The sequence below is a fragment of the Hippocampus guttulatus genome, chromosome 7 (assembly GCF_054856545.1).
Source record: "Hippocampus guttulatus isolate MCC_2025c chromosome 7, RoL_Hgut_1.0, whole genome shotgun sequence".
Lineage (NCBI taxonomy): Eukaryota > Metazoa > Chordata > Actinopteri > Syngnathiformes > Syngnathidae > Hippocampus > Hippocampus guttulatus.
In genome coordinates, this window is record NC_141267.1 from 21,104,003 (window position 1) to 21,120,031 (window position 16,029).

The window sequence follows — 16,029 nt, forward strand, 5'->3', positions numbered from 1 at the left end:
TTGCCAATCAGAAGTAGCAGAATCGCGACAGGATGTGAGCAGGGATACGTGCCCGAGCTCGATTAGACTTCCGCTCAGCGAGAAGCCCGCAGATAGGACGCCGTGGAGGATAAAAACGTGCACGTGCTAACGAGCCAGCGTTTCCTGTCAGCGAGTGCGCGCGCACGCGCACGTTAAATGAAGACCTACACACACCGCTGAAGATAAACACGGACGCATCAAATTAGCACACAAACAAACACACACACACACACACAAACAAAACACACTTTTAGTTGTTTATTGAGAAATGCAAAAAGGAAAAAGGGGCATGGAGTACACGCTCGCGTTGAACTACCCACGTGACTGCAGCTCCGACGTCACTCGGGAGGCCACGCAACCGAGCAGGCACACAAAATACACTTTATAAAATTTACATTTCTTCACAATCGGTTTTATTCTGTTTGTATTTTGCTTAAAAGACGAAGAAGCTGTTGAGCGTGAGACGGAGAAGGGCAAAAACGGAAGAAAAATAATTCAGCGAAAGAAATAATTAAGCCAAAACGGATGATTTCGATGCATTCCGTTTGCTTTTGTTCTAAGTGGGTTTTACATGTGAGTTTCCCTTTTTAAAAATTGATTACAATTCTACTGTGTTTGTAATATATCAACATTTCTGATCATTTCCATTGAAATTTTTAATTGTATGAGGTATTCTCAACGCAACCCGATGATACAGTATTTTGTAAGTAGTGTCAATAATAATAACATAATGACGACAACTGCTGTTAAACCCACAGGTGTCCAACGAGTCCCCCACACACCCTCCTCCTCCCTCTTTAAACTGACAACAAATAAATAAAGCTTCGATTGTGTGCGGGCCACTCACTCGGATAGTGAGAGCGCCTGGGGGCTCATCTTCCTCGTCGACCTCCTCCTCTTCCTCAGCGTCACCTGCGCGCCGAACACCTGGCGGGCGACTCGCGTCCTCGCGCATGCGCGTCGCGGCCTCAAGCTTGAAAGGCAGCAAGCGAGCACAAGATCGACAAGAGGACAACGAAGAGAAGAGCCCAGAGACGAGGATGCCTCGCTCCTTCCTGGTGAAGAGCAAGAGAGCTCACACGTATCACCAGCCACGAGCACTGCACGACTGCACAGGTAAAAAAAAGAAGAAAAAAAAAGACAACTACATATTTGATATTTCATGATGTTTTGAATCACCTCTTCCCCGTGCGGGAAACCGGAATCCGATTATTAGGCACTAGATCCTATTTCGTCTAAAACTTTAAAATGTGACCGGCTGTTCTTTTTTTTTCCGTATCGTTTGATTGTTAAACATTTGAGTAATTAATGGGGTTCGCGTTTGTTTGCGCGCCCCTACGACGTTAAAATACGAAATTGTTCGCATTTTTCGCCTACTAAAAATAGTGGGGGAAAAAAACTCAACTCTCATCCTGTATCAAATCAAATTTTAGTACTAATAGACGTGTACGCTTATGTTCAAATATCACCAAGTGATTTCGATTTGTCGTTGTGGTGAAAAAAATGCGATCACCATAAAAGCAAAGCATCAGTTTTGCCGTTAAAATAAAGATGTCATCAGTAAACATACCTGTTGGCGCATTCTTACAATGTTAATATATGACAAATTGTTCATATTCTTTTGCTGTTATTATAGAAAATGATTTGAACGAAGTCTGGTGGCAAAGTGCTGTTTAACACGTTTTGCTGTTAAAAATAACCACATTCTTAAGTTAATATATGACAAATTGTCCATATTTTTTGTGATGCTATTCAGATTTAGTGAAGAATAAAATTGCATTTTTCAAATCTCGATGATATGTTTTATTGTTAAAGTAAACACTATTAGGCAGGAAATACCCGTGTTGATGTGTACATTTTCAACATATATTCACGTTTCTGTTCAAACTCAAACATATTAGCATTATGGATGTGCAGTTTTTAGCATCCGTTATTACACGCTCAAAAACACGATTCCATTCCATGGGAAATGTATGCATGCTTTTGTAGTGCAAAATATAGTTATTCTGTTTCAATTAACACATTTAGCAGTAAATAGATGTGGATGTACACGATGTCTTCAATCAAATCAAAACATTAGCAGCGTGAGTTGTCAGTATCCAAAACATTACATTTTTGAGAGGAATCACCGTGTTAGTAGTATGTTTGAAATTATTTATTTTTCAATGTGTTTGATATTATCGATTTGGAACTATACGGTAAGGAAAAAAGTTGTCGAGTTTATGACTGCTATCTGGTAATGTTATTATTTTTACGGTGGATGTGTAGGTCCTTGGAGTGATGGCGGTGAGTTTCCTCCTCCAGAACCGCCCGGTACCACGTGGAGTGTTCCCACGGAGGAGGCTGTGGTGACCGCGGACACGTCGCCCCTCTCCACGGGCTGCCTCGTCCCGAAAACGGCTGAATCTTCCCCCCAAACCCCGCTGAGCTGCGCGGGTAGCCCTTGCGCGCCCTCGCCGGATTATGAAGGCTTCTGGAGGCCCCCTTCCCCGTGTGCCTCACCGGGTAAGTACGCCCACGGTGTTAATTACGATTTATATTCATGATGCTGTTGAAAATATCACTTAGAATGTCTCTTGGAATGTGCTTCCCCAGACCTGCCACCAAACTCCGTTAACATTTACTCTTCTTTAAAGTTAGCTGCCTTTTTTCTTCCAGTAGATTCGCTCAAATCGTTCTCTTCTTTGGTGGACGACACGCCGGCTTTTTCTGTTCCCTTTCGGCCTTACGACTGGAGCGGATATCCTGCCTCCGCCGTTCACGGCCTCTATCCCGGCCCGGCTCCATCGGTGCACGGCCTCTACGCGGAGCGAGGCGCGCGCGTGCTGCACCACTCGTCTGCCTACGCGCAGCAGGCGCTGCGGACGTACGGCCGCCACACTGCCGGCTCGCTTCTCTTCCACGACGGGGGGCCCCTACGCTCCCACCACCTAGAGGCCCACCGGGAGGGCCCGCCGGATGTTCTGTGCGCCAGTCTGGTGCTCAACGGCGCCTACAAGTGTGTCAAGTGCAGCAAGGTGAGACACCGGAGGAAGTGGTGATGCTGCAACACGCACAGGCACGAGCACACATGTAGTTTCTAATTGGTGGGAAACTAGCCCAATTTGCCCATTTTTAATAATCTAAGGGCACATTATTGACATTAACAAATGAACATGTCAGAGTTGATATGAAAGTGAGTTATGGACCTTCTGCCATCTAGTGGAGGATCATTTAATTGTGTCCGAATGTCATTATACGTCACAGGCATCGATAGCCTATGAAGATGAACAAATAGAAAATTTGAAGACCAATGATTAACAAATGATTTGGAGCTTGTCCAAACGGGAAAACGACTCTATTCATGAGGTAATTTTGTGACATTGTATATAATTCAAAGAGTCTTTCTTTTTCTTTTGTATTCTACTACATTTCAGAGCCTGTACTTTTTTTTTTTTACTGAGGTTTTACTTTAATCAGTATAGAGTTCAAAAGCAAATTTCCATTTTTTGAGAGTTGACAATTGATTTTATGTGTGGTTCCAGGTTAAACAATGTTTTGTCTAAAAGTTGATAGAATTGAAGCCATTAGGAGACTTATTTTTAGAAAATCTAACTTTTATTTGTACTCCGTTGACTTGATTTTGAAACCAGGTGGAGGACTTTTTGTGTTAGCCTTGGTTGCTTTGAGTGGTGTTCCACAGGGTTCAATTTTAGGACCTCTGCTGGTTTTTTATTCTATTTGCTAAGGCAGTATGGCATTTACTTTTACTGCTCTGCAGATGACAATCAGATCTATGTACAGCAAAGCAAAAAGGACGCTTCCTCCTTAAGGCCACCTTTGTCGTGTCTGGAGGAAATCAAACACTATCTAAAGCCAACAGTCTCAAAGTTGGGTTTTAAATTGGTCAGGGAAATTATCAGCTTTCTGAAATGAAACCTTTATTTAGCTCTTTTGCTGGGTTCGGAAATGAAACATTAAACAACGCCATGACATGCAGTCAGCTATTAGGCATGGCTCTTTTTTTTAATCTAAATGATGCTTGAACATGTCAGTCTTTCTTTACACAAGGATCACGACTGTAAGTACTTTTGCCAGCTGATGAAGTTTTATCGCATATTTTGGCAGGTCTTCTCCACGCCGCACGGGCTGGAGGTGCACGTCCGCAGGTCCCACAGCGGCACTAGGCCCTTCGCGTGTCCCGTCTGCAGCAAAACCTTTGGACACGCAGTCAGTCTGGAGCAGCACAAGGCCGTGCACTCGCAGGTCGGTGCACTAAAAAGACTCATTCTTCACCTCATCTGTCATCTGAGGCCTAACAATGACCAGCCACGCACAAACGCATGTATCACCAAATTGGTTTTTGTCAGTTAGTGATAGGGACTGAGCCCGACTGCGAATAGCAACATTTTGCAAACAATTGACGCTTGAAAATAAATCTGAGGAAAAAATGCACAAAATAATACATATACAGTACCTTTACTTTTGGGATGAGTGGTAACCATGTGAACTGATGTTGTGAATTTTGCTGCTGCCAGCTTGTGGCGGAATGTCAGAAGCTCAGTCGGAAGACAAAATTCTGAATGAATAAATAACTAAATAAAGCAACCAAAAGGTATCTTACAACTTTCTTAAGGAGGGCCCAGCCGAGATGGATTTCTGGAGGCCAATGCTGCTTCAGATGTTTGTTTGACAGAGCAAAATTTCGATAACCGATGAATTGGACAATTAATTGGAAAATATGTACAATGAATGAAATATTTGCATTTTTGGTCCTTTACCGCCACTATAGGAGAGAAGCTTTGACTGCAAGATCTGCGGCAAGAGCTTCAAGCGCTCGTCCACACTGTCCACGCACCTCCTGATCCACTCGGACACGCGTCCTTACGCCTGCCAGTACTGCGGCAAGCGCTTCCACCAAAAGTCGGACATGAAGAAGCACACTTTCATCCACACGGGGGAGAAGCCGCACAAGTGCCAGGTGTGCGGTAAAGCCTTCAGCCAGAGCTCCAACCTCATCACGCACAGCCGCAAACACAGCGGCTACAAGCCCTTCGCCTGCCACCTGTGCAGCAAAGGATTCCAGAGGAAGGTCGACCTGCGCAGGCACAAGGACACGCAGCACGGGATGAAGTGACAGGGAAGTACTCACGGACGTTTTGCAACCTTCACCTGTCTTCAGTCGTGGGACAAAATACGGCCATGTGGCATATAGTTGTCTGTTACAGCAGCATCAAATATCAATTTTGTGGCTATCCGAAGGACGACAACACACATTGCCAGCCCAGGAGAAGTGAGGCCGGTATCAAGAATGATATCGCAAAGTATCATATGGGTGATACCTCAAATGTGTTACCAATAAAAGTTTGCATCGCCAATCATACAATGGATATTGATGCTTAAAAAAAAGATTTACAGACCTTCTAAAAGTACTGATATCACATTGTATCATTCGGGTGATACCTTACAAGTACTTTTTCTGTTGGTATCACCAATACAGATGTTGGTATTGATGCTTCAGAAACATTTTGCATAAAGGAAGAATACAATACAGTACACCTCTGAAAAGGTCTGGTACTGCAACAAATCATATGGACGATACCACAAATATTCCTATTGATGCATGTAAAATGTAGAACGGTATCATTGATGCGGATAATGATATCGGAGCTTGAAAAACACATTAAATAAAGTCAGATTAAAAATTGATATTTCAAAAGAACCAATGTCATAATGTATCATGTGGGCGTACTTTGTCTGAACAGAAAATACAGGTTGGGATTTTCGATGCGTGTAATGAAATAATACATACATACAATGAAATCAATATTTCATGTATTTAGTTTCTTTTAGGCTTAGTGCAATATCAAACGACTGTAGCTGAATCACAGGTGCTTAATTTCCCATATATTGGCAAAATGTGGTCATGATATCATTATGTGCCCATTTGGAGCTCCTCACATTCACTGTTTATTTTTATTTAGAAATGTTTAAAAAAAAAGTGAGAGAGAGTGAAAGATTAGAATCTTTTTTTTTTGTTTGTTGTCATGCCTCTGAAGTCATGTTGGCAAAACGGTCAGATTTGGGATTTTTTCTCCGTCCCTTTTCTCACCATTCAACGGTTTCCCTCTTCTGATTTAATAATGGGATCGTTTTAAAAAAAAGGTTCATGAGGGAAAATAACAGTCATTGTCTAAAATTTTAGAATGAGTGAATCAAAATCAGAAATGTACACTTTAAGAATATACTTTGTAGCGTAAATAAGGTTAGTGTAGAGACACCAATTCTCACTAAAAACTAAATAATACATAAGAAGTAGAGAATCTGTGAGAAACAATTGATGTTAAAAAAGCCTGATTAAAGAAAATAGCATGAATATAGTTTATGATAATTCACGGTAATTCAAGTTACAGCGGGCGCCTCAAGAGTCACTTGATTTGTTTGAAACAAAAACATTCAAAAATAGTCCAGTCCATGAACAAACAAAAGTATGAAAAATATTTTTATTGCATTTTTTAGCTCTGCTAGAGAAAAAAAATGAAGACACCATAGCAAAGTGATCAATTTTGCAGTTTTTTTGGGGGGTGCGGGGGTTCTCAGATTTATTTATTTTTTCTCGAGCTGTACACTAAGTTGTTTTGCTGAGACCGACTTTGTGAACATCTACATATATATTTTTGTTTCAAGTTGGTATTTGTGCTGTGATTGCGTGTGCTGCCGTCCGCATGTTTGTTTTGCCCACCCGCATCACGTGTTTGCACCGTCAACAACACGCTGATTTCTTTCTTTTTTTTTTTTTAACCGTTGCCAACGTTTGTTGCGCCCAAGAAGTTGACGAAGTCGACGGAGAATGTCGACTGAGCTACAACAAAACACGTTCTCAACAACTCTGATATCAAAAACGGATTAATAATAATCAAAAGAAGAGCGTTTTCCCCCCACTGTGCGCTGCGTGATTGAAATCAGTGACTCACAAAGATTTTAGCGAGCTCACGCCTCATTTGGTCAGCATGCGCGAGGCCCGCGGAGGCGTTTTCAATATTTTAAAGGCCACAAAAACCCCCCCAAAAAAACCAGCACGATGAAAAGGAGGAGGAGGAGGAGGGGATCGTGTGGAAAGAAAACACTGCGCACGTGTAAAATAAGGACGGTAATATCTTACATTTATTTTTTGATTAACATTTCATGTTCCCCAGAGAGGGGGAGAAAAAGTCAATCTCAGGATGGAAAAAAAAGAGAAAAAAAAGAAGCTTCCATTAAACGTAACCACATTCCCATCATGCCTCGGGCCACGTGTACAAATCAATCACGGCTGGGCTAGGGCTGGACCACTACTTTTTAAAAATGATTTATTAATAAATCTTCCGTCTTTCTTGCGCCTTTTAAAACGCAATTCAAACAAAAATGGATCTGTCCTGCAGTTGCCGACATCGTCCCTAAAATGCAACGTGAGCTGTTCCTAATATTGTGACTCGCTTGTGTGTCGCTCATTCAGGAAAGTAGCTTCTTTTTTTTAATTTATACGTTCAAAACGCACATGACATACAGGACTTTTAAAATGGTGAGAAAGATGAAAAACGTATGAGATCATTTAGAAAACGAGACGACAGTAAGCAGAAGAACTCGTTCTGCTTCAGCCAAGTTGACACTTGAGCTCGATTCCACTCACGAGCCACTTCATTAGGTTCACCATCAAACGAGACTTTTGCGTTTAAAAATATGAATATTTATTGTAACGGTTGAAGACAAATTGTCAGGAGTGGGGGGGGGGGGGGGGGTGTTCCAACCTTTTGTGAAAATGGGAATCCTTGCATTCCAAATACCGCCCCCGCGGTTTCTTCGTGGTACTGCAACTTCCGCTTCTCACACAAAGGTTCCAGAAGACAGAAACTCGTGAAATGAACACATATTTTAAACCGTTTGTCTTTAAATGTGCCCTGCAGCAAAATCTTTTTAGTCATAAGATTGTCTTTTTTAAATGTAAAAAAAATATGAGGACTTTTCGATTAATGTATTATTATTTTACATTTTCTTCTACACAAAATCTAACGTAAAATTCCGACTTCATTCACAAATCTGCCTTTACTCTCACAATTACATTTTTTTGCCCTCCTCCCTGAAAAACATTGGGATTTTTGCTTTCTAACTCCTTCAATTTGTAAAACACCTATTTTTCCTTACAACAGAATTACAGCCAATACTCAACTATCCTTTGATGACATCCAAGTGATTTTTCAAGTGTCAACACGACAACATCTGGGTCTTGTGTCCACGCGTTTATGTAAAACGGACAACAGAGCCGCTTGCTTGTTGAACTGTAAAGAGACAAGCTGCTGATGAGGTGAAAGCACAAAGAGTGTGACTGGGATGACTGCCCTCAGGCGACACTGCTGCTCATTATACCTGTGTGTTGTCATAATATTTGCCTTTGTTTTTGTGCGGGTCTGACGAGTTCTGGGCATCGAACCTGCGAGCTCGCAGCAGTGATTAACTCAACAGCGGATTCAGAGAGTTCAGCAAAGTTTGAGTTGTACACATGACCCCCCCCCTCCCTGACCCCTCCACCATCTTTCCTTCAACAGGGAGGCTTATTCATTATTCACCTGATGTGACAAACAGTGCAATGCAGCTGTCAGTGGTGCAACAAGGCGCGCGCACAAATTATTCATGACGCCGCAGAAAGAAAAGAAGTCAGAGCATGAAAATAATAACAAGGAAAGACACAGAGACCCCTTTGGCACAGGCACACAGTCATGGGATGAGAGTTCATCCACAAAGTACTGACACCCTTCACTTTTGTTTCTCTCCGTGCAGTATTTTTTTGTGAGAGCTTTATTACAAAATGTATTCTATTTCCCCCCCCCCCCCCTCCATTATTGGAAACGTATCTAAAAGTGAAGCATAGCATTATTTGACCGATAATTAGCTTAGAGCACACAAAGATGTTGATTTTTGAGCTAGTTGCAGCTAGTCGATGTAAGCTAGTAACAACGTAGCATTTTATTTTTTTTACATACAGTACAAAGACATTGAAGTAGAAAACGATGCTCAAATGAATATGCTTATGTGTCCAACGACGTGGACCACCGTTTAGCTATCCCTCTGGCTCCAGCTATGTGTTTGGAGCTTTGTTAGCATTTTGTGCTAACATCAGCATAACCTTATTTGATGGATCATACATGGACATTTTTTAGACAAAACTGTTGATTTTTTTTGGGGGGGGGGGGAGCATTTTTTGTTCAAATGACTATATGGATGGTCACATAGCTTTATCCAAGGTCGGTGTCCATGTGCTGGTGGTGGACTGGGAAGCAATGTGTTGTCCTTTTTCGGTCCTTAGACTTGTTTATAATGGCAGGTCCCAAGGTGCTTGTGTGTATGTGAGTGATTCTAAATCCAAGACCCCCCCCCCCGCCCCCCACACACACACACATTAGAAATCGTTGGGGGCCAAATGAGGCCATCTTGAAAGCTTTCCATTAGTCGGCTCTGCGGCCTTGAACAGCGTGAGTCTGGTAGGGAGGGATGTGCGTGGATCTGTGTGTGTTTAGCCGCTTCATTTAGCATCACATATCAGCAGATGATTGCATGTGAGCTGAGCACCTTTTTCCGGATAGTGACCAAACCCGTGTCATTCCAGTACGGGTAGACATTTTATGTCAATGAATTACAAAAAAAAACAAAAAAAAAACATTCGGGCAATGACGGCATGCAAACCTCTGGTCGCTAGGCTAACCCAGTCTTGAGCACCCCCTAAAGTCCCCTTTTCTCAATTCCCTCCCTCTTAATGACCAACTTATATCTAAAATTATGCTCTGAAGTTGCGTCTCTCAACATACACAGAACCCCGTTGTTAAAACGTTTTCACCATTTTCAGGTAGAGGGGGGAAAAGTGAGCTGCATAACATCAAGTTAATTGCTGTAACAATGAGTAGACCAAGAGTATGTCCTCATAGTGTTCATATTTTTATCAATGTATTCCCCCCCCCCCCCCCGCCCCTTTCTCTGACTTGTGTGCGGTCAGCGTGTGTTTGTGTGATGAGATGGAGTGCAAACGCTGCAGGTGACATTAAAAAGAGGCTTAAAAAGGGGCTCGGTGTGATTAAGGTTTTATTGTCTTCGGGGGAAATAAACACAAGTTTGAGCACAAGTGACAAGCCGGCACATTACGGCCTTTTAGCGCCATCGTGTTCTTGTTCTCCGCCAAAAGCCTTCACGTGTCTTTTTTTTTTTGTATTTGGACCGCAATGGTGTTTTGAAGTGGGTTACAATCACAGATGAGACACTAGCCACTTTCACACTGCTTTTGTAAGAATCAGAGGCGCAGCAGTGTATGTATAATAAAAATTGAACTTTATCCTCAAAAAAATTTCACATTTTCTCCTGAAAAAAATAGACTACATTATCATACATTATAATTTTTTCTAAAATATATGACTGAAGCTTTACTTTGAATACATTTCTTCGATTGTTTGACAAAATACGACTTTTCAGATTGCAATTTTTTTTATAAAATATAAAAAAAACAGGCATACTCGTAAGATTAAAACTTAAAAAAAAAAGAAATGCCATACATGTTTCAAAAATAAATAAGTTATTTTTAAAATTAAACATCAGCTTTTTGTCTTATAATATTACCACTTCCTAAAAAAAAAGACTTTGTTCTCATTGGAATGAAGATTGAAGGGTTTGAAATGAACGGTTTTGCATTGAAAGGGGGCAAGGGGAAAACGTGACAAAAGTAAAATTGATCAAAACCAAATCAACGAAAACAGATTATGACCATTTGTTAAAAACAACAACCGCTTTTATTCAGTCAAAACATTCGCGCACACACGAACAGTGTGTCATCCAGACATCGTGGTTTCCATTGATCGGTTACACTAAGCATGCCAGGCCAGTAGGTGGCAGCGTCACCAATGACCGCGCTGTTTGTTACATTTATTTTGAAAGTCTTATTCCGTTTTGAATTTGCTGTACGTTGCCAACGTGTCGTGCGAGTGTCATTTTCAAAATGTTGGTGTTTTCAGGTGGGCATTCGCACTTCAAACCATGTCCACCTACGCTCACGTGCGTGTACATTAGCATGCTCAAATAAATAACTCAAGCAGACGTATGTAAATGAGGGCCGACGCGGCTTTGAGAACCGGCGCGTTGATGTCGCCGATGAATCCCCGTGAAATATTCATGCCGCCCGTCACCGGCACGCCCGAAGCAGCCGGATCCATAAGAGCCTCCCGCAGCCGCGGGAAGCAGTGCAAAAACGACAAAGATTCATCCTCAGCCGCCATGAAATATTGATGGCGAGGCATTCAACTAAAGTTCCTTTTTGTGTTCTGATTTAATGAATGATTTGAGCGGCGGCGCTGAATGTCGAGTGTGCTGAAGCCTGCGCTAATGCCCATCCGGGGGTCTTGTGTGGTCATGTGTCACACTGCAGCAGGATCAAAGCCCGGCTGAGGGATGCCGCCATCGGGTAAAAGTATTTCCACGGGGCCCGGAGGTCCGGACTAGCCAGGGAGGGGCTCTCGGTATTCCGATGTTTTAGATCTTGCATCCAAAGGGGACTTTTTAGCGGGAGCAAATCTGTTTTTCATCGTACACTCCTACATTAGAGATATTGCGATTGGGGGTGGGGGGGGGGGGTCGAGGCAAAGCAGCAGTGGAAAGAAATGGATCGTGGCAGTGCAGCGGCTCTCCCATTCTCCCTCTGGCATCCTCTGAAAGATTGATAAGCCCAACCGGAATCTGATCCCGCCCTTCCAAGCTTTCATAATCATCACACCATGGGCCAGGACATTAATTTTGGTCAAAAATGTCACCCGGTAGCCCCCTTAAGTCAATGTGGAATCCGTCAAACTGCTTAGCCCACAAGCAATGGCGAAAAGGCAGCATTTACAAATTTGGTAACCACACCACAACATGGGTTCCAACCAAAATGGCTGACTTCCCGTGTTTTTATAGATATGGCATGGTGAGACTTTTTTTGTGGGTCTACTTATGATAGACATGCCGACCAAATTTCATGGTGTTAAGTTGCACTGTTTTCGGGGGCTGAATTTTACACAAGCTTGGCGTTTAAATGCAAGTCATCAAACTTTCCCACGATGCTCCGCCCACACGGAATGACAATAACTGTCTTTCAGAAATGGATGCGCACGAATCGGTGGTGATTCGAACTGGGATTTGAGTGAGCCTGGAAAAGACATAATTGACCGAAGAAGGCCTTCTGGATGAGAGCTAGCCAATTAACCACTAGCTAGCAAGATTGATCAATGGCACCAAAAATCACCAGGACCTGTACCTTTGGCCTTCATACGGCGCCGGATCCTGGCTAAGGTAAGCCATTTTAAATGAAAAAGAACAACATTTGCTTTGAAGCGGCCATTTCAGAGTCATCTCGGTCATTTGCATCTTTCTTTCGAGACAATTTGTCTTTTCAGATTGTGTGTAATTGCTCCCAATTTGGAATTTTGTGTACTCGACTGACAACAAAACAGCGACACGGTGGTGGTTTCGCCATTGCGTGTGTGCAAAGAATTGAAGCAAAGTGGATATTTTGGTTTGAACTTTTGGTTAGTCCTTGAAAGGCTTTTATTGAAATCAGCCTGCGCCTTACGTGTTAAAAAAATGCCGTCCGACGGAGGAAAAAGTCTCCAATTCAAGTCAAAAGGGTTGCGAGCAGATGACCTGAAAAGGAAGGCTTGAGTAGCTACGAAGTGTCAGGAGACGCGTGTGGCAGGTGAAAACGCGAATCGTCGCACTCGAGTGAACACTTAAACGGATAAAGGCGGTTTGGGTGTTGTGGGGGGTGGCGGGGGGGAGAACGGGACTAAAAGCCTCCCATCACTTGCAACAAGACATCGGTACCCCAAACATGGTGTGTCAGCATCTTTAAACAGCAGCTGACGGAATCGTCTTGACAGCCAGTTCACATGTAACATCTTCGATCGGTCCCCCTCCGAGGGGTGGGGGTGGGGGTGGGGGTGGGGGGGCGAATAGAGAGACGCCGGGGCCGTTTTAGCCGCGGCGACCGCGCCACAAATTTCCAAGTGGAAATTTGGCTGTTTTGTGTCACGAGTCATGATTTTAGTAGCGTAAAATCAGATTTTTGAAGGAGAAGAGAGAGGAGTCGTCATCGGATGAGATTCAAGTCACATTTTAATTTGAGAACAGAAACGTTCTCATCTTATGAGTAAAAAATGCCACACCCCTCCCGCGCATTCACAAACGGTTCCGCAAAATGGCCAGCCGACAGTTTGGGAGGGATTCCAAACGCAGCCATATTGATCGGCGCCTGTCAGGGATCCCGCAGCCGCCGCCGCCGCCGCCGCCTTGTCGAGCCGAAGCGAGAGTCTGCGTGTATTGATCGGCGACAAGTTTAACAAGGAGAGTCGCGGCCGAGACGGCGAGAACTCACACCGCGTCGCCCTCGCTTAATGGCGGACAGATGCTGTCGCCGTCGCCGTCGCCGTCGCCCTGGGAGCTTTCGCCTCGCCGCCAACACGAGGCCGCGTGACGGACATGTTGAGAGATGCGCGGGGAAGATTCTCCCGGAACGGCCCGGCCCCTCCCTGCGATTGTTTGCTACGGGGGTAAAGCTTTTTACAAAAAGGGGGCGTAGGTCAGTCGTATCCCTGGTGAGACCACCAACTCCATTAGCTCTCAGGGCCAATGGGGGGGGGGGGTGTCCTTGCCCCCCCCCGCTTACAAAGATATTCCGGCAGCAAAAGTCTGATGTCAAATCATCTCCGTTACACTCGACTGGCCCCCTTTTTGTCACACTTTGTGACAACAAACAAACAGTGGAGGCAAGCGCGCTAAAAGCAAGAAAGGATGTGAAGAATCTACGCACGGTTTATCCAACGCCGAGGCCGCAAATTGAGAACGAGACGTCCGCGCCGTGTATAAAGCTCCACTTCCACGTGATTCGCGGCAACTGCGACTCGCTCAAAATGCGACGGTCTAATCACAAAGCGATACCGTTCACTCCAACGACGATATCATTCGAGCGATACTTCAACTACGATGCCGTACGATTCGTTCCTAGCTTGAGATTTGGCGCACACTCGACAGAGCTTTGACGAGATTTTTTTTTACAAAGCAGCAGTGTGTCTGAAGCGGATCCCCGGGAGAGACTCAACATGTTTTTTTTTCTTTTTTTTTGGGGTGGGGGGGGGGTGTCTTTTTACTTGGCGAGTGGGCTCCTGGTGGTCTGCAGAGGCCTGTGAGGGAAGTGGACTGGATAAAGCGTTCACTTAAAACCTGGCTCTTGCTAAAAGGTCACCTAGGAAATGCGCTTGATGCTTTCTCTGACTGCCTTTGCATTTCTCCCGGGACGGTGGACAACATAAGCAAACCAAATCTTAAAAGTAGAAGGTGGATCAGGAAAAGGAGTCCATATACCGTATTTTCCGCACTATATGGCTCTTCGGAGTATAAGGCGCACCTTCAATGAATGACCTATTTAAAAACTGTTTTCATATATCGGGCATTATAAGGCGCACAGACTACCGACCAAAATAAGTTGTTAAAAAAAGAAAAGTAAGTAAAATATGCTCTCTAATGAAATGCTTTTGTCGATTGTTTTCGATTGTAAAGGCCTATTTGTCTGATTATACACGGATGAAAGCAAGCATAATAAAGAACAGGACAAAGTGACCCAGACTGCGGGTGTGTTTGAATTCTCCACTCTGACAGCGCTGTGAAAACAAGAGCTCAGCAAGTCTTAATTAAAAGGGGCAAGCTGCACTTTTATTTGCTTTTGTGCGGCTTTTGTGCCGCGCTTTCATCGCACTGTACGGAGACGGGCGGCAGATGCTTCCCAAATCCCGTCGTTCAAACACGCATCACAGCGGCTCATTCGTGGAAAAAATCAGGACGGCGGGAGCTCTGTGATTGTCCTTCTATTGTACAGAAGTACAAACAAACGCACATGAACGCTGTATGAGAGGGATGAGCTGAGTCTTAGTGTCTTTTGTATTCCGTGCAATATGGTGGAAAGTGGTTTTTAATCCACAACACGCGTCTTTGTGCCGCAGCTTGTTCGTTGCATTAGCCTAAAATCAATCAATCTTGTTCCTGTCCTGTTCCATTAGGTGGACACAACCGTTGAGACAATCCTGAATTTGGTTACAAAAACAAACATTCCCAACACGTGAAACAAATGGGACGGAATAACCTGATGACCGAAACTGTCCTGTTCTATGGTATGCGCGCCAGCCTTTTGAAACGATTGAGACAAAAATGTTGACAGTCCTGAATCGTTTCAACAACAAAAGATTCCCAACAGAGTTTAAAAATCTAAAGTAACAAACTCCTGAATTAAATCTTGTGTATCCTGTCCTGTCCTGTCCGCTTGTGTAACATGGGCAAAACATTGAGTGACGGTCCTGAATCATTTCACATTTAACAAATACAAGCAGATCACCTGACTACTGAAATGTTTTCTACCCTATCCTGTGCTACTCCTTACTATGGGCTAAAACACGGAGACTGTCCTGGGCTGTTTTTCTGTTCTTTAGTTGATATCTGGTTTTGTCTCATGGAATATCTTCTGGTTCATATCTTGCACGGCTTGTCGGCCTGGCCCCTTGCGGTTCCTAAATAGCTCCCTCAGCCACTTGGGTCTTGCCCAGGTGTGGCTCGTTGTTTTTATCACCCTCCATCTTTTACGGTTCTTTGTTTGTGGTTCTGCTGAAGTCCAGTGTTCTGTAGTGGTGGTTTTTGTGTCTTTGTTCCTTAGATCTCATTTTGTTAGACTTTGGTAATTTTACTATTTCGATTTTTTTTCCCCCGAGTTTTCATTTTGTTGGTTTGCTTTTTTGGTTTGAGACCATCCTGTACTCCTGTTTCCCTGCACTTAGCTCCTCAACCCTGGACAAAAGCGTTGAGACGCAGTCCTGCAGGTGGACTAACCACGTGTCCCAATATTTCTGTCCATATACTTTCAAAGAAGGCACCGGGAAGTAAAAATGGTTCCACTTCCTCCAAGTGGAATGTGGCCCAATAAAGTTGCTATTCTCCAGC

The 16,029-nt window shown here is 43.7% G+C and overlaps 1 protein-coding gene across 2 annotated transcripts; it reads left to right on the forward strand.

The window, feature by feature from the left end:
- The first annotated feature begins 1,016 nt into the window (after window positions 1–1,016).
- On the forward strand, window positions 1,017–5,709 carry LOC147203047 (zinc finger protein Gfi-1-like). 2 transcript variants are annotated; one of them, XM_086114961.1, is made up of 5 exons: window positions 1,017–1,137; window positions 2,290–2,526; window positions 2,683–3,038; window positions 4,129–4,266; window positions 4,793–5,709. In XM_086114961.1, exons 1-5 carry the CDS (start codon window positions 1,062–1,064, stop codon window positions 5,135–5,137), a joined length of 1,152 nt encoding a protein of 383 aa, XP_085971087.1. In that variant the 5' UTR covers window positions 1,017–1,061; the 3' UTR covers window positions 5,138–5,709. The 2 variants fall into 2 exon arrangements, with proteins under 2 accessions (XP_085971087.1, XP_085971086.1); XM_086114960.1 differs by having other exon boundaries at window positions 1,019–1,137; window positions 2,680–3,038.
- Window positions 5,710–16,029: the final 10,320 nt, after the last annotated feature.